Source organism: Oncorhynchus masou, chromosome 18 (genome assembly GCF_036934945.1).
Source record: "Oncorhynchus masou masou isolate Uvic2021 chromosome 18, UVic_Omas_1.1, whole genome shotgun sequence".
Classification (NCBI taxonomy): Eukaryota; Metazoa; Chordata; class Actinopteri; order Salmoniformes; family Salmonidae; genus Oncorhynchus; species Oncorhynchus masou.
The window spans coordinates 21,640,966-21,658,910 of NC_088229.1; the positions used below are offsets into that span (position 1 = coordinate 21,640,966).

Below are 17,945 nucleotides of genomic sequence, written 5' to 3' on the forward strand. Positions count from 1 at the left end.
GCTGCACAAGCTGCAGATCCATTCCTGGTCCTCGTGTCCATCCTCATGAAGTTATGTAGGACAGAGGTAGCCTTCACACACCTGAATTCCTCCAGGAGATGTTTGTGGACTACAGGAAAAGGAGCACTGAGCATGTCCCCATTCTCATCGACGGGGCTGTAGTGGAGCAGGTTGAGAGCTTCAAATTCCTTGGTGTCCACATCAACTAGATTGGTCCAAACACACCAAGACAGTCGTAAAGAGGGCACGACAAAGCCTATTCCCCCTCAGGAAACTAAAAAGATTTGGCATGTGTCCTGAGATCCTCAAAAGGTTCTACAGCTGCAACATCGAGAGCATCCTGACCGATTGCATCACTGCCTGGTACGGCAATTGCTCGGCCTCCGACCGCAAGGCACTTCAGAGGGTAGTGCGTACGGCCCAGTACATCACTGGGGCAAAGCTACCTGCCATCCAGGACCTCTACACCAGGCGGTGTCAGAGGAAGGCCCTAAAAATTGTCAAAGACCCCAGCCACACCAGTCATAGACTGTTCTCTCTACTACCGCATGGCAAGCGGTACCGGAGTGCCAAGTCTCGGACAAAAAGGCTTCTCAACAGTTTTTACCCCCAAGCCATAAGACTCCTGAACAGGTAACCAATGGTAACCAACCAATACATTCACATACATACTACCTAAATTGGCCCGACCAACCAGTGCTCCCGCACATTGGCTAACCGGGCTATCTGCATTGTGTCCCACCACCCACCAACCCCTCTTTTTACTCTTCTGCTACTCTCTGTTCATCATATGCACAGTCACTTTAAAGATACATACATGTACATACTACCTCAATAAGCCTGACTAACAGGAGTCTGTATTCAGCCTTGCTACTCTTTTTTTCAAATGTCTTTCTACTGTTGTTTTATCTCTTTACTTACCTACACACACACACACACCTTTTTTTGGCACCATTGGTTAGAGCCTGTAAGTAAGCATTATACTGTAAGGTTTACACGTGTTGTGTATTTGTTACTGTTGATTTGAGGAGGCATTCCCAGATGGCCTTGATTACCAAACCTTGCAGTGCCCTACACGTTAACTGTAGGAAATCGTTTTGAAGGAATCTCCAGTTACAAGGTATCTGTAGGAATATGGAATACACTGTAATTATTAGACTTTTATATCACCAGGTCATTGTGGATTACAAAAGTATAATATCACTGATTTAAAAGATAACTAGGCATGTCAGTTATGAACAAATTCTTATTTTCAATGAAGACTTAGGAACAGTGGGTTAATTTAAAACTGCCTTATTCAGGAGCAGAACGACAGATTTTTACCTTGTCAGCTCAGTGATTCGATCTTGCAACCTTTCGGTTACTAGTTCAATGCTCTAACCACTAGGCTACCTTCCGCCCCAGGTAACAAATCATGATAACATTGGTTTGATAGATGCAAGGGCACACATATAGGCATGTGTAGCATGTGACAAAAACAGGATCATCTCACGGACAGCATCACAAATTAATACATACATACCTTTTGAAGTTGATGATGAGTTGATCATTTGAAATCAGCTGTGCAGTGCTAAGGCAAAAACAAAAATGTGCACCTCTTTGAGTCCCCAGGACTAGGACCGAGAACCACTGCTCTTCATTGGGACCTCTTCATATGCAGACAGGCTTTCATAGCTCTCTTTATCTGAGGACAGACTTCATTATAGTCAAATTACACCGAAATGAATATTATGTTACCATTATCTCCGTCCTCACTTCTAGGGACAGTAACAACACAAAAGTACCTGCGCTATCCAGAATAGCCTACTCTCTCACGTTGACAGTTGTGGCTGCTATCCTTTCACCCCCCCGCCCTCCATGGCTGTTATCAAGCTACATACATTTGGAGTTTGTTTTTCACAGTAATAATTACATCAAGATAGCTAGCTAATTTGATGTTAGGTAGCTGGTATGTAATTCACTTCGCCAGCAATCTATACATTATGTGACGATGGCTAGATAGCTAGTGAATCAACTAGCTAGCTCATTTAGCAATTAATTTGAGTTAGCATGCACTGTAGCTATTATAGTTAGCTAATAATGCATCAGTTTAAAAAAAAACATTTTTTTTAAATGTATTTCTTTCTTGAATAGGTTCTCCCAGCCATGTGGACAATTGGAAACAGGGAAGCAAAGTTTGTTTGTCACCAGAGAGTTTTAGAGCATATTACTATTGAACTATTTACCATTTAATAACCAAACCTTCATACAAACTTACTATGATGAAATCTTCACCCACAATCGAACCTGCTGCCAGCACACCCACAAGCGATTCGGTGGCCTAAACGGCACGCGCAATTTACCGCTTGCTATTGAACATGCCCGTGAAACTTCAAAAATGGTACTGGGCTTCCATGACCTCATGTTGATCTTTACCGTAACTTCAACCATCAGTCCCAATCCTTTCCCAGCTACGCCAGTTTCCACAAGATGACACGGCCACAAAGTCAAAATTGCCTACAAAAATCTCCTTTTGTTCTTAATTTAAGTTTAGGGTTAGGTTGAAGGTTAGGTTAAAAAAAATCTAATTATGAAGATAATGTTTTTTTTTTCCATTACTATTTCCCCCTAACCCTCCCCTCATTTGAGTAAACTAATGGGGACAACAAGACTTAGCCTTCTACTTCCAGCTTATACATACTATATACACATTTTACGGACACAGTATATTTTACATTAGTTATCTTTTGTTTGTTTTTAGTCCCATCCTTCAGCGACCCCCAACTATCTCTGATGACCATCCAGTTGACTGTGCTGTGATGTTTCACAAAAGTTCTGAACCTACAGTGCATTTGGAAAGTATTCAGACCCATTCCCTTTTCCACACTTTGTTACAACCTTATTCTAAAATTGATTAAATAATCTACACACAATACCCCATAATGACAAAGCAAAAACAGGTTCTTACAATTTTTTGCAAATGTATAAAAAAACATGAATAGCTTATTTAAATAAGTATACAGACCCTTTGCTAAGAGACTCGAAATGGAGCTTGGCAGTCAGGCCAAAGAGGCGCATCCTGCTTGAGATGTTTCTACAACTTGATTAGAGTCCACCTGTGGTAAATTCAATTGATTGGGCATGATTTGGAAAGGCACACACCTGTCTATATAAGGTCCCACAGTTGACAGTGCATGTCAGAGCAAAAACCAAGCGATGAGGTCGAAGGAATTGACCATAGAGATAGGATTGCGTTGAGGCACAGATCTGGGGAAGGGAAACAAAACATTTCTGCAGCATTGAAGGTCCCCAAGAACAGTGGCCTTCATCATTTTTAAATGGAAGAAGTTTGGAACCACAAAGACTCTTCCTAGAGCTGGCAGCCTAGACAAACTGAGCAATCAGGGAGGTGACCAAGAACCCGATGGTCACTTTGACAGAGCTCCAGAGTTCCTCTGTGGAAATGGGAGAACCTTCCAGAAGGACAACCATCTCTGCAGCACTCCACCAATCAGGCCTTTATGGCAGAGTGGCCAGATGGAAGCCACTCCTCAATAAAAGCACATGACAGCTGCTTGGAGTATGCCAAAAAGGCACCTAAAGGACTCTCAGACCATGAGAAACAAGATTCTCTGGTCTGATGAAATCAAAATGGAACTCTTTGGCCTAAATGCCAAGTCTGGAGGAAACCTGGCACCATCCCTATGGTGAAGCATGGTGGTGGCAGCATGGTGGAGACTAGTCAAGATCGAGAGAAAGATAAACGGAGTAAAGTGCAGAGAGATTCTTGACGAAAACCTGCTCCAGAGCACACAGGACCTCAGACTGGGGCGAAGGTTCACCTTCCAACAGGACAACGACCCTAAGAGCACAGCCCAGACAACGCAGGAGTGGCTTCGGGACATGTCTCTGAATGTCCTTGAGTGGTCAAGCAGAAGGCCAGACTTGAACATCTCTGGAGAGACCTGAAAATAGCTGTGCAGCTATGCTCCCCATACAACCTGACAGAACTTCAGGATTTTCAGAGGAGAATGGAAGAACTCCCCAAATACAGGTGGGCCAAGATTGTAGCGTCATACCCAAGAAGACTCAAGGCTGTAATCGCTGCAAAAGGTGCTTCAACAAAGTACTGAGTAAAGAGTGAAAACTTTTGTAAATGTAACATTAACCTGTTTTTGCTTTGTCACTATAGGTTACTGTGTGTAGATTGAGGAACGTTTTATTTAATTCATTTTAAAATAAGGCTATAAAGGACTTCCGGGTGGCGCAGTGGTCTAGGGCACTGCATCGCAGCGCTAGCTCATCGTGCACTAGCGACTCCTGTGGCGCAGTGCATGCTGACCAGGTCGCTAGGGGCACGATGTTTCCTCCGACGCATTGGGTTGGATGCGCACTGTGTTAAGAAGCAGTGCGGCTTAGTTGGGTTGTGTTTCAGAGGACGCATGGCTTTCGATCTTCGTCTCTCCCGAGCCCGTACGGGAGTTTTAGCAATGAGACAAGATAGTGTTTACTAAAAAAACAATTGGACACCACGAAATTTGGGAGAAAAGGGGGTAAAAAAATGGCTGTAACATAACAAAATGTGGGAAAAGTGAAAGGTCTGACTACATTCCAAATGAGATTACATACAGTCCCTGTCGTAGGTCAGTTAGGATCACCACTTTATTTTAAGAATGTCTAACGTCAGATAGTAGAGTGATTTATTTCAGCTTTGATTTTCTATCGGATTGAGGTCAGGGCTTTGTGATTGCCACTCCAATACCTTGACTTTGTTGTCCTTAAGCCATTTTGCCACCTCTTTGGTGTGCTTGGGGTCATTGTTCATTTGGAAGACCCATTTATGACCAAGCTTCAACTTCCTGACTGATGTCTTGAGATGTTGCTTCAATATATCCACATACTTTTCCTACCTCATGATGCCATCTATTTTGTGAATTGCACCAGTCCCTCCTGCAGCAAAGCACCCCCACAACATGATGCTGCCACCCCGTGCTTCCCAGTTTGGGATGGTGTTCTTCGGCTTGCAAGCCTCCCCCTTTTTCCTGCAAACATAACAATGGTCATTATGGCCAAACAGTTCTATTTTTGTTTCATCAGACCAGAGGACATTTCTCCAAAAAGTACAATCTTTGTCCCCATGTGCAGTTGCAAACCGTAGTCTGGCTTTTTTATGGTGGTTTTGGAGCAGTGGCTTCTTCCTTGCTGAGTGGCCTTACAGGTTATGTTGATATAAGACTCGTTTTACTGTGGATATAGATACTTTCGTACCCGTTTCCTCCAGCATCTTCACAAGGTCCTTTGCTGTTGTTCTGGGATTGATTTGCACTTTTGTCACCAAAGTATGTCTCTAGGAGACAGAACGCATCTCCATCCTGAGCGGCATGAAGGCTGCGTGGTCCCATGGTGTTTATACTTGCGTACTATTGTTTGTATAGATGAACATGGTACCTTTCAGGCGTTTGGAAATTGCTCCCAAGGATGAATCATACTTGTGGAGGTCTACAATATTCTTCTGTGGTCTTGGCTGATTTCTTTTGATTTTCCCATGATGTCAAGCAAAGAGGCACTGAGTTTGAAGGTAGGCCTTGAAATACATCTACAGGTACACCTCCAATTGACTCAAATGATGTCAATTAGCCTATTTAAAGTCATGACATCATTTTCTGGAATTTTCCAAGCAGATTAAAGGCACAGTCAACTTAGTGTATGTAAACTTCTGACCCGCTGGAATTGTGATACTATAGTTTGTTAACAAGACATTTGTGGAGTGATTGAAAAACAAGTTTTAATGACTCCAACCTAAGTACATTTACATTTAAGTCATTTGGCAGACGCTCTTATCCAGAGCGACTTACAAATTGGTGAATTCACCTTATGACATCCAGTGGAACAGCCACTTTACAATAGTGCATCTAAATCATTTAAGGGGGGGGGGTGAGAAGGATTACTTTATCCTATCCTAGGTATTCCTTAAAGAGGTGGGGTTTCAGGTGTCTCCGGAAGGTGGTGATTGACTCCGCTGTCCTGGCATCGTGAGGGAGTTTGTTCCACCATTGGGGGGCCAGAGCAGCGAACAGTTTTGACTGGGCTGAGCGGGAAAGTGTATGTAATCTTCTGACTTCAACTGTAGATGTGTGAAGGTTAGTGTTTTCTCTGTAGGGAAGGTAATTATCCATCATGTTTGACATTCCTGGATGTGTGTAAACTTTAAAAAATGTTATGTTCTCTTTTTTTATACACAAACAGTCATGGTGTGCACAAATAAAACATCACAAATCGCGCAGCAAAAGTTACATTCCTCCACAAATAATCCCCAATCAATACTTTAAATTGACTGAACGGCACCAGAACATCAATATTAAATGTATTCAGAATTTTGTTCCAGCAGTACGGTGTATTAAAACTAAAAGAAGATTTACCTAGTTTGGTGGAAACCCTAGGAACCTTGAGTGTAAACCAATCCTGTGAACTATTTGGTAACTCGGTGGTTATACTAAAACAGAAAAAATAGATAAGACGGAAGTTTATCAAGTAGGACCCTTCAAACAAAAAGGGACTAATGTAGAGACCTACGGGTCTTTTGTGAAGTCCAGCCAACCTTTTGATACATGATACAGTAATGAGTATCAACTGTCGCCTGTAACAAAACAAAGGGCACTATGATATTGGCATCCAAAGGTTTAAGAGTAGTAGCAGCTGCACTTATAAAACGGTTGACTGACAAATCTGCGTCTTACTGTTAAAAGAAAAGCACAATCTGTTTCTGTAGAGAAAAAACACTTTATAATGTTTGCTTCTTAACCAGCTCATCAAAACTCAGCAAAAAAATATATGTCCTCTCACTGTCAACTGCGTTTATTTTCAGCAAACATGTGTAAATGTTTGTATGAACATAACAAGATTCAACAACTGAGACATAAACTGAACAAGTTCCACAGACATTTGACAAACAGGGGATGGCCCTAGGCCTCACCCAACAGGTCCCAGACGTGCTCAATGGGATTGAGATCCGGGTTCTTCGCTGGCCATGGCAGAACACTGACATTCCTGTCTTGCAGGAAATCACGCACAGAACGAGCAGTATGGCTGGTGGCATTGTCATGCTGGAGGGTCATGTCAGGATGAGCCTGCAGGAAGGGTGCCACATGAGGGAGGAGGATGTCTTCCCTGTAATGCACAGCGTTGAGATTGCCTGCAATGACAACAAGCTCAGTCCGATGATGCTGTGACACACCGCCCCAGACCATGACGCACCTCCAAATCGATCCTGCTCCAGAGTACAGGCCTTGGTATAACGCTCATTCCTTCAATGATAAACGCGAATCCAACCATCACCCCTGGAGAGACAAAACTGCGACTCGTCAGTGAAGAGCACTTTTTGCCAGTCCTGTCTGGTCCAGCGTCGGTGGGTTGGTGCCCATAGGCAACGTTGTTGCCAGTGATGTCTGGTAAGGACCTGCCTTACAACAGGCCTACAAGCCCTCAGTCCAGCCTCTCTCAGCCTATTGCAGACAGTGTAAGCACTGATGGAGGGATTGTGCATTCCTGGTGTAACTCGAGCAGTTATTGTTGCCATCCTGTACCTGTCCCGCAGGTGTGATGTTCGGATGTACCGATCCTGTGCAGGTGTTGTTACATGTGGTCTGCCACTATGAGGATGATCAGCTGTCCGTCCTGTCTCCCTGTAGCGCCATTTTAGGCGTCTCACAGTACGGAAATTGCAATTTATTGCCCTGGCCACATCTGCAGTCCTCATGCCTCCTTGCAGCATGCCTAAGGCACATTCATACAGATGAGCAGGGACCCTGGGCATCTTTCTTTTTGTGTTTTTCAGAGTCAGTAGAAAGGCCTCTTTAGTGTCCTAAGTTTTCATAACTGTGACCTTAATTGCCTATTGTCTGTAAGCTGTTAGTGTCTGAATGACCGTTCCACAGGTGCATGTTCATTAATTGTTTAGGGTTCATTGAACAAGCATGAGAAAAAGTGTTTAAACCCTTTACAATGAAGATCTGTGAAGTTATTTGGATTTTTACGAATTATCTTTGAAAGACAGGGTCCTGAAAAAGGGACGTTTCTTTTTTTCCAGAGTTTAGTATCATCCACATAAACAGATTGACCAATGGTGTTTATATAAACAGTGAAGAGAACAGGTTCCAAAATGGAACCGTGGTACACATTTATGCACTTCAAGAAATTTCAGACTTAGCCTGAGTTCTGAGTTCTTTCACTAAAATAATCATGAAACCATAAACAGGCGTCACAACTTATTCAATAAAATAGCATGATCAACAGTATCAAAAGCTTTGGACAGGTCCACAAACAAGCAGCACATTTCATTTTAGTGTCTGAAGTATTGACAAGATCATTAACAACTGAAGTGATTAGAGTAATACTGTCATGCCCAGGTCTAAACTCTAACTGGTTTACATTCAAAATACATTTCTCAGATAAAAGAGCAAAGTTGTACATTTACCAAGGATTCAAGAATCTCAAAGAGACAAGGAAGCCTTGAAACGGGCTGATAATGATTAAGATCACTAATGTTACTATCCCCACCATTATGGAGTGGCAACACAAGAACAGATTTCTATCATTTTTGATTATTTCCCAATAACAATGTTAAATAAAAAATGTGGGGTATTGAGCCAGCTATGATAGGCGCTGCAGTTTTCCTGAATTTGGCAGGGTTCTTATAATCAGAGAGTGGTTACATAATAATCTATTTGTTTTTTCACAATGGTTCCTCAGTTGCTTAAAAGCTTGCCTACACCTGTGTTCCTGGCCTTGACCCATGCATCATCTATTTTATGAATGACTTAAAGATAGTATCTAAAACATTTGGGCAAGGGAAATGGATTTCACCTCTACCCTGTCTGTCAGCTCTGAACTCATGATAACCCTCAATATTAATATCAGAGTCGAGAATGTCAAGAAAGTTTCAGTCAATACCAGAATGTCTGAATTCATTTGCATAGCCCAGATCCTAATGCAATTCAGTTCAGGAAGTAAGCACCTAATGTTCAGATGCATCAACCCAAGTCTGAAGTCACATGGAAATTCCAACTCAAACAAGCTACTGTATGTTCAATAGGCGGTTGCGGACCCTGTCTGATGGTTGATATTGATTTAGTTGGTTTGGCTAGAAGATTGCATAGAACTAGACCATTAGTCTATCCCTATTAGTAAAGAGGAAGGAGAAGGAATTGGAATGACTTTTCCAAGGTTAGCGTCGTAGGGCCTGAGGCCGCAGCCAATGTCAATATGAGGAACTCTCAGAGTAACCAATGATGGAATGTTATAAACTGACTTACATGGGCTTTGGTTGCTATCGTGCAACAGCCAAAGCCCCCGAGGGGGTTTCAAGTTTATGGAATTCACATTTGAACTTTAAGCACTGGGTGAGCAGACCACAGTGGGCTCCCCTTTTGAGCTAACAATAGCAGATCTAAGAGTGGAATTAAATTGAATGGGTACAAAATTACAACTGACAACTTCCCTGGCAGTATAGACAACAGTACGAAGATAATGCTTAGAGAGGATGGGCGGTATTACCTGAGTGGGGCTTGGTCTGTCTCTGAGTCAATATCTTAACACAGCTTTAAAATGTGACGAGAGAGTCCGGGCTCCTATCGTAGATGGTTTGGGTGGAGTCCATCATCCTTTTGTTTCCAAAAAGTGTAAAAAATTGTCAATAAAAGTTATGCCAACAGAGTGGCAGTAGACTTTAAGCCAGATATGAAGTGCTAAAGCCTGCTGAACCTTTCGCAGTCGCGACTCAGCGATGGGGCCAGATATACTGTAATCGGCTGCCTTTCAGAGCCTTTTAGGGTGTTGATCAGCTCAATAAAATCCTGTTCATTATTTCTGATTCACCATTTTTGATATCATTTGATCCCACATGCACTACAACAGCAGCAGCTCTTGGCTGCTGATGTAGGATAGACAAAATAAATCCTGTGATATCCTTCACCGTAGCCCCCAGGTAGCACAGCAACTAAGATGTGCTTCACCATGGAACTACCAATGATAATGGCTGGAGGAAGGTGAGTAGCCTTGGACGTCAGGCCTTTTCTGAGCCTCCTTGATGACCGATGGGAGATGAGGTACAGAGGATCCACATCATCAATACAAGCGTCATTCACCAAACACTGCTGCTTTGCCCTGGATGAAACGGGTGTTGGTACCAAGTACCATGCAATAAATAATTTGCACAAATGATGTCCAACACTATCAAACTGCATTGACAGACAGTGTCCTTCACTATTAGTCCAGATCAGTCCCTTCCTTTCATTTTCATTAGTTGGTTTATACCGGCAGTCACACTTCTCCTGCTTTTTTCTCTGTACAGGAATTGTGTTTAAAGTGCACCTCCATGTTTTTCTCCCCTGCCTCTATTTACATCAGTCTCTCATGGCCCTACATGTTGGTGCTCCTGGCACTATCCTTGGATGTGCGGATACCATAAAGCCACTTGATAACTCTGGCGTTCCTCTCAATTACTGAGACGCCATAGGGTGCCGGCTCTGCAGCCCCACCTTCCTCTTCACCCTCCTGGCCTGCACACTCTGACCCAGGAGCGCTGGCACTGCGGAACTGTGCAAGGGAGGCGATGTCTGAGCCTGGCCCCTTCAGCACCTGCATCTCTGAAGTGTCCAAACCACACAGGTTGAAGAAGCGCTCCAGCTCAGTACTGGCCCGGGAGTAACGGTCACTCATGTCGGATTTGGAGCGGTTCAGAGAGGGACGTTTCCTGGAGCTGCCGGACGATAGGCAGGTGACCGACGGGGAGGGCGGGAGTACGGGGGGGTTGGCTGGGAGCTGGACGGGGCTAGACGGGGAGGTGGAGGTTGGGGTGCGATTTTGTGGTGGAGGGGCTGGGACAGGTTTAGGAGACGCAGGGCCTGGTGCATAGGTAGTTCGGGGGTGGAAGAGACGCAGAGGTGACATAGTGTTGTGGATCTGGGTGTGTGGATGCAGAGCCATGGGCTGCAATGGGACGCGCATCTGCTGCTGTGCTCTAAGGGGCATCCTCACTGGTGTGGTGTGGTGGGGGATGATGTCCACTCTACGTATGGTCACTGCAGTAGGAGACCATGTAGGACTTAGTGGGCCAGAGGCATTTACCCTAACTTTGACTGGAGTGGACCACTCAGGACAGAGGGTCTGGATACTCTCAGCAGCCCCTGACCCAGCTCCAGCAGAGATTGGAGAGGGACAGGGAGAGTTGGTAGTGGGGCAGTCAGGGGCCTGACTACTCTCCACTGGGTCCATGGTTGGGGAGGTAGGGGGAGTTTCAGCCTCACCCATCCCATTGATCAGGTTACTCAGGTGCTCCAGGTCCAGTGGGGAACTCCTTTGCTGGGTGTAGTCAGGGCGAGGCAGTTGGGCCTTACGGGTGGGCCGCAGGGCGGGTGCAGGGAACATCAGAGGCTTGCGCATGATAGGTGGAGGCACTTTGATTGGCTGTTGCTTAAAGAAGGCCACCTGGTTCTTGACATATTTAGCCTTGTCTACTGCCAGTCTCTCCACTGCACTCTGCCTGGGCTCAGCTGCTTCCAATGTTCTTGGCTGGAGGAGGCGGCGGTTGGGCATGAGAAGGCGGTTGGGTGTTCCAGCAGCAGCAGCCCTCACTGCCACCGGCTGTCTCAGGCCAGGCTGTAGTGTCTCCACAGGCATGCTGGAGGTGGGGTTGGGCGGTAGCACAGGTTGGCTTTTTTGTCCTTGACTCCTGTCTTTATCCTGCTTTTTTTGGCCACCCAAAGTCAAAATTATTCAGATGTCTTCACTCCAGGATCATACTGTCCCCAAAAGCTGACAGGATTTTGTTTGTGGCTGATATGATTCCGTCTTCTTCCAGTTCCCATAAGGATGTCACTTGAAACCTGGTGCCCTAAAGTTCTGGATGTCCAGCAGAAAAAGGAGAAACAGCATCACATCAGATAGCAACTCAGTTAACTGTGTCATCAGAGGAGAGAGACAGCATACAGGCAAGCAATCAATATAAATACCCAGTTACCTCTAAGACAGAGGGAACCCCTCTCTTCCAGATCACTTACCTTCTACAGAGATACTACCCCTATGGCATTGATACTTCAACTCACACAAATCACTTTAAAGTGCTGTGGTTGACTCAGGGATAAGTCAACAGTAATGGCCCCAACCGCTGTACTCACAAAACCCCAGGATGCAGTCAATGACAACACAGCATGTTGAAAACTCACAACAGTGGGTAGAGGGGAACAATGCATGTCACCTTTAAATAAAGATTCCCAGTTGCTAGGGCGTTGTGCTGGGCTTCCTCTAGACTAGTGTTCCCCAACTCCAGTCCTTGAGTGTAACCTACAACACACATTTTTGTTTTAGCCTCGGACAAGCACACCTGATTCAACTTGTCAACTAATCATCAAGTCCTCAGTGAGTTGAATCAGGTGTTTGTCTGGAGCTACAACAAAAATGTGTGCTGTTGGGGGTACTGGAGGACTGGAGTTGGGAAACACCGCTCTAGAGCGCAGACCTCACAATAGATGGCATCAGTATCTCTGAAAGCATACCACTTGATCCACCCCTCTAGAAGTTGACTGTAGTTATCATCAATTCATTTCTGAACATTTGTTTTGCTTAGAACACAAATCATGTATTATTTTTGTCTGCACCAGTAAATGTATGGAAGATCGGTGACCACAACATAAACATTCACTTGGGTCAGACAAATGATTCCATTAATGTATCACTTCTGGGGAGCAAGGCCTACTATTAACTCCTAAAGATGTTCCTATTGTGTGGTGTCATGCGCTGTTGGTAGATAAAGCACAAAGATATGAATGTCAAACCAGTAATCTGTGCTTTATGAAAGTGTTTAAGACCCTGGTCTAATAGTCTGTATCTGACAGACATTCTGAACAACATGTTTCTCATTCCACCTAGAGCCATGCCAATCCCCTACTGAGGTTTGAGCTGTCTCACTACACTCTCTTACCTGCATGTCCTTTATCTCTTCATCTGTGTCGCTCCTCCTCTCCCTCACACACTCCTACTGTGTACACACAGTACAATTTATCAGCCAATGAGGGCAGAGGACATTCTGTTTTATTAGGCTAAGTTCTCAGAATACAGTAATACTGAACACACAGAGGTATGTAAAGTGGTATGTAAAACAAAACGGATCCTTCTCCTTCAACCCAGTGTCAAGTGTCAGCTTCTACTATTTAGGAAGAATATATATATATATATATATATATATATATATATATATAGGTGTATATATATATATAACACTGAAAGGATCTCTCACATATACACACCCAAGGCTTGTAGATGGTTGGCCTTAATTCCAAATAAGGCGTTGGTTACTTGGACACACACATACCTTTAGAATGGAAGTCAAATCTTACAGGTCCCCAACAGAACTCTAGGCCTCTCCACAGCTCAGCACGCCCCAGAGGATACAAACTGCAGAATTCTACTGCAGAGACAGAATGGAAGGGAGCAACAGACCAGCCAAACCTGTCAGACAGCTCACATGCTCCTCCTTCTCCTTCCCCTACCTGACTACTACTTCTTCTTCTATGGTATTATGGCGGTCTGAAAACATACGTTGGAGGTGCATGCCACCACCTTCTGTGTGGGCTGTGTGTCTGCCTACTGTTCTGGAAGAAAACAATGTGACCTGCCAACTAATTAACCCTACACCAATTAAAATCTCACCACTATTCCACTACTTTGGATCTATCTGATCCTATACCAGGCTGGCAGGATGGGACACTATCACTCAACACACCTTCTGCTGTAAAATCTTGTACACCCAAGTACTTCTCTGCAGCTGCCACCACAACATATATTTTCTGTGATTTTACATTCCATTTCTGTGGTACAGTTGATAACCATGGCTAATAATGCTAAGAAGCTAACCTTACTGAAGAACATGTTATTTCTATCACTCTCTATTGGCCTCGGGCTACTCACAGGGATTGTCTTAGGATCCCTCGCCCTGGACCCATCTTCCTCTACTACTTTCTTAACTGCCTCAGCATACAACTCCTTCTGAACTACTCTGACCCGCCTTTCTCTCACCGGACACTTCTGATCTCCAACAACATGGGTGCCCCTACAGTTAACACACAACATTTCCCACCAATACCACACATTCCTTTGTCTCATGCCCTCCTGCACACTTTTCACATCTAGGAATCTCCACACTGCTGCAACATTACCATAAGCTTGGCACCTAAAACACAGTAATGGGGTTGGAACAAAAGCTCACACTGACAAATCCTAACTTGACCTAGTCGGGTAAAGACTGCATCAAAACCCAGGAGGACAGACAGTGGGTGTGTTCGAGCGGTAAGCCTAACAAAGCTTTAGACGAAAGTCGGTGAGTAAAGTCGGGGGAGGTTAATCTGCGACAGCCGAAAGTTGGACACTGTAGTGGTTTTCCAACATCAAGGCTCAGATCAACATGGCAGTGTTAACATAGCTGCTATTGTTTCTATAAGTTTGTCTGTATACATGTCGACATAAATTTTTCTGTACCTCCATATCACACACTCACAAACTGGACACATAACGTGTACAATTCATTGGTTAGAGAGAGGTCTCAAATATCACTTTTCATTTGTATCCACTGAATCAAAGCAAAGTTGGTTCCTGTTTCAGTCATGTATTTGAAAAAAAGTTGACAAATAGTGCCTCCCACAATGCAAGTGATGGCTGCATGGTGCAGTTGGTGAGAAGCAACTACAGTGACTTGGTGACCTCTTAAAACACTGTATGACCTTTTGATCACATGATCCAGTGCTCAAGTCACAAGTCGATCAATTTTTATAACCACTTTGAAAGGTGATGACCAACGATAGTCAACGACTTGACAAAAGTCATTTGCTCAAACACGCTTAGTGGCAGTGTTTCGAAAGCATCAAAACGACTGCAGGCGAATGCCAACTGACTGATCTACAAATCACCTTGCATCATAAATAACTTATCATTTGTAGATTAGTCAGTCACAATTTACCCATGATACATTCGGGTTTTGATCCTCTCTAACACGGACAGTGTTTTTTTTTGTTTCACCACGCTCTCCACCGGGTCTGCGTCGTCCCACCTGACTACTCCGACCAAATCACTCCTACATAAGGGAGTAGACTTGCTTCTTCTGTCATGTGATAATAGCAGTTTCCTATTCTCTAATGATTTCAGTAATCAGAAAGATTTTTTATATAAAATGAGAACAATTTTTTTTTAAATAGATGTATTTCTCCTATTAAAGAATTTACAGAAACTGTAATTTCCTCATAATTTCTGAAAAGTGACAGTTTGAAGTATTTTATATATATTTAAACAAATATAAAAACAGGAACCAGCACCAAAGAGTATAAAAAGAATAACTGGACAAAAAAAATATCTAGTAATGTACATAAAGTACCAGTCAAAAAGTTTGGACATGCCTACTCATTCCAGGGTTTTTCTTAATTTGTAAAATGTTCTACATTGAAAAATAATAGGGAAGACATAAAAGCTATGAAATAATACACATGAAATCAAGTAGTAACCAAAAAAGTGTTAAATAAATCAAAATATATTTTATATTTGAGTTTCTTCAAAGTAGCCACCATTTACCTTAACGACAGCTTTGCACAATCTTGGAATTTTTCAACCAGCTTCACCTGGAATGCTTTTCCAACATATGCTGAACACTTGTTGGCTGCTTTTCCTTCACTCTGCGGTCCAACTCATCCCAGACCATCTCAATTGGGTTGAGGTTGGGTGATTGTAGCCTAGTGGTAAGAGCATTGGACTAGAGCATTGCAAGTTCAAACCCCCGAGCTGACAAGGTACAAATCTGTTGTTCTGCCCCAGAACAGGCAACCGACTTGCCTAGTTAAATAAAGGTAAAAATAAATAAATAAATTGTGGAGGCCAGATCATCTAATGCAGCACTGTCCTTGGTCAGATATCCCTTACACAGCCTGGTGGTGTGTTTTGGGTCATTTTCCTGTTGAGAAACAAATGATAGTCCCTCTAAGCACAAAACAGATGGGATGGCGTATCACTGCAGAATGATGTGGTAGTCATGCTGTTTAAGTGTGCCTTGAATTCTAAATAAATCACTGACAGTGTCACCAGCAAAGCACCCCCACAACATCACACCTCCTCCTCCATGCTTCACAGTTGGAACCACACTTGCAGAGATCATCCGTTCACCTACTCTGCTTCTCACAAAGACACGACGGTTGGAACCAAAAACTCAAATTCGGACTCATCAGACCAAAGGACAGATTTCCACTGATCTAATATCCATTACTCGTGCTTCTTGGCTCAAGCAAGTCTCTTCTTCTTATTGGTGTCCTTTAGTAGTGGTTTCTTTGCAGCAATTCGACCATGAAGGCCTGATTCAGGCAGTCTCCTCTGAACAGCTGAGGTTGAGATGTGTCTGTTACTTGAACTCTGTGAAGCATTTATTTGGGCTGCAATCTGAGGTGCCCGTTAACTCTAATGAACTTATCCTCTGCAGCAGAGGTAAATCTGGGTCTTCCTTTCCTGTGGTGGTCCTCATGAGAGACTGTTTCATCATAGCGCTGGATGGTTTTTGCAACTGCACATGAATAAACTTTCAAAGTTCTTGAAGTTTTTCGGATTGACTGACCTTCATGTCTTAAAGTAATGAGACTGCCATTTCTCTTTGCTTATTTGAGCTGTTCTTGCCATAATATAGACTTGGTCTTTTACCAAATAGTGCTATCTTCTTTATACCACCCCTACCTTGTCTCAACACAACTGATTGGCTCAAATGCATTAAGAAGGAAAGAAATTCCACAAATGTACTTTTAACAAGGCACACCTGTTAATTGAAATGCATTCCAGGTGACTGCCTCATGAAGCTGGTTGGGATAATGCCAAAAGTGTGCAAAGCTTTCATCAAGGCAAAGGGTGGCTACTTTGAAGAATCTCCAATATAAAATATATTTGGATTTGTTTAACTCTTTCTTGGTTACTACACGATTCCATATGTATTATTTCATATTTTTGATGTCTTCACTATTATTCTACAATGTAGGAAATAGTACAAATAAAGAAAAACCCTGGAATGAGTAGGTGTGTCCAAACTTTTGACTGGTACTGTACATGTTGCACTCTTTCCTCTTTTGAACATATCATACACTTACATAGGGGGGCTTTACGTCAAAATGCAAACAAAGTTTACTTTACGCAGACACACATGAACATACACACCATTCACAGCCCAGGTTATTTTGTACAGATAGCCTTTGAATCTCACTGCTCTCCCAGAGTATTTAACCAACTATTTGGTGATTCATAACTGTGTAACAATGCATATAACACCAAAGACAAAACCAGTAGGCTACAAAAACATTTGAAAAAAGTAAATCTTAGTTTATATCGGATTGGCTTGGTGGTAGAATGTGTTTGAGAACTGTCACCGCATTCTTTGCTGAAGAACTCTCTGTGTTGAAGCTGTGAGAGAGGGCCAAATGCCCATGAAGACTCGGTTATTAGGCTCCTGAGTGGCGCAGTGGTCTAAGGCATTACATCTCAGTGCAGGAGGCGTCACTACAGTCCCTGGTTCAAATCCAAGCTGTACCACATCCAGCCGTGATTGGGAGTCCCATAGGGCGGCTCACAATTGGCCCAGTGTCGCCAGGGTAGGCCATCATTGTAAATAAGAATTTGTTCTTAACCGACTTGCCTGGTTAAATTTAACATTTTTAACTACAAAGAAAGGTAGACTGGAATCCTCAAATCCTTACTGTAAGGTCAGTAAGAATACCTTCCCACAATAAATGCTTACATGTTTATACTGGAATGAGAGTTCTCTCTCCACAAATTCACTTGAGTAATGTCATACAAAGTGAAATTCCAGCCTTTTCGGAGTAAATCCTTTGCTTGTTCTAATGCTGTAACATGCACTACAGGCCCACAGTTTCCTTACAGAAGCATACAGACTTCCCAAA

At 43.3% G+C, this 17,945-nt stretch overlaps 2 protein-coding genes across 8 annotated transcripts in view; both read right to left on the reverse strand.

Moving 5' to 3' along the window:
• LOC135559327 (sodium-dependent lysophosphatidylcholine symporter 1-like) overlaps positions 1–4,804 on the reverse strand; it is a 21,486-nt gene extending 16,682 nt beyond the window's left edge. Inside the window, exon 1 of the mRNA XM_064993506.1 lies at positions 4,742–4,804. Within this exon, the coding sequence (XP_064849578.1) occupies positions 4,742–4,804 (63 nt within the window). The remainder of the gene's footprint in view (positions 1–4,741) is intronic.
• LOC135504208 (protein FAM110A-like) overlaps positions 1–14,102 on the reverse strand; it is a 23,455-nt gene extending 9,353 nt beyond the window's left edge. For 2 of the 7 annotated variants that reach the window (XR_010450104.1, XR_010450106.1), the window contains exons 1-2: positions 13,346–14,102; positions 9,532–11,877 (exon numbers count right to left, since the gene is read on the reverse strand). Coding sequence is in view for 1 of the 7 variants with exons in the window: in XM_064922563.1 (XP_064778635.1) it covers positions 10,396–11,655 (1,260 nt within the window). In the remaining 6 variants the exon portion in view is untranslated. The other 5 variants (XR_010450102.1, XR_010450105.1, XR_010450103.1 and 2 more) reach the window with 5 other exon arrangements.
• Between the last annotated feature and the right edge of the window lie 3,843 nt (positions 14,103–17,945).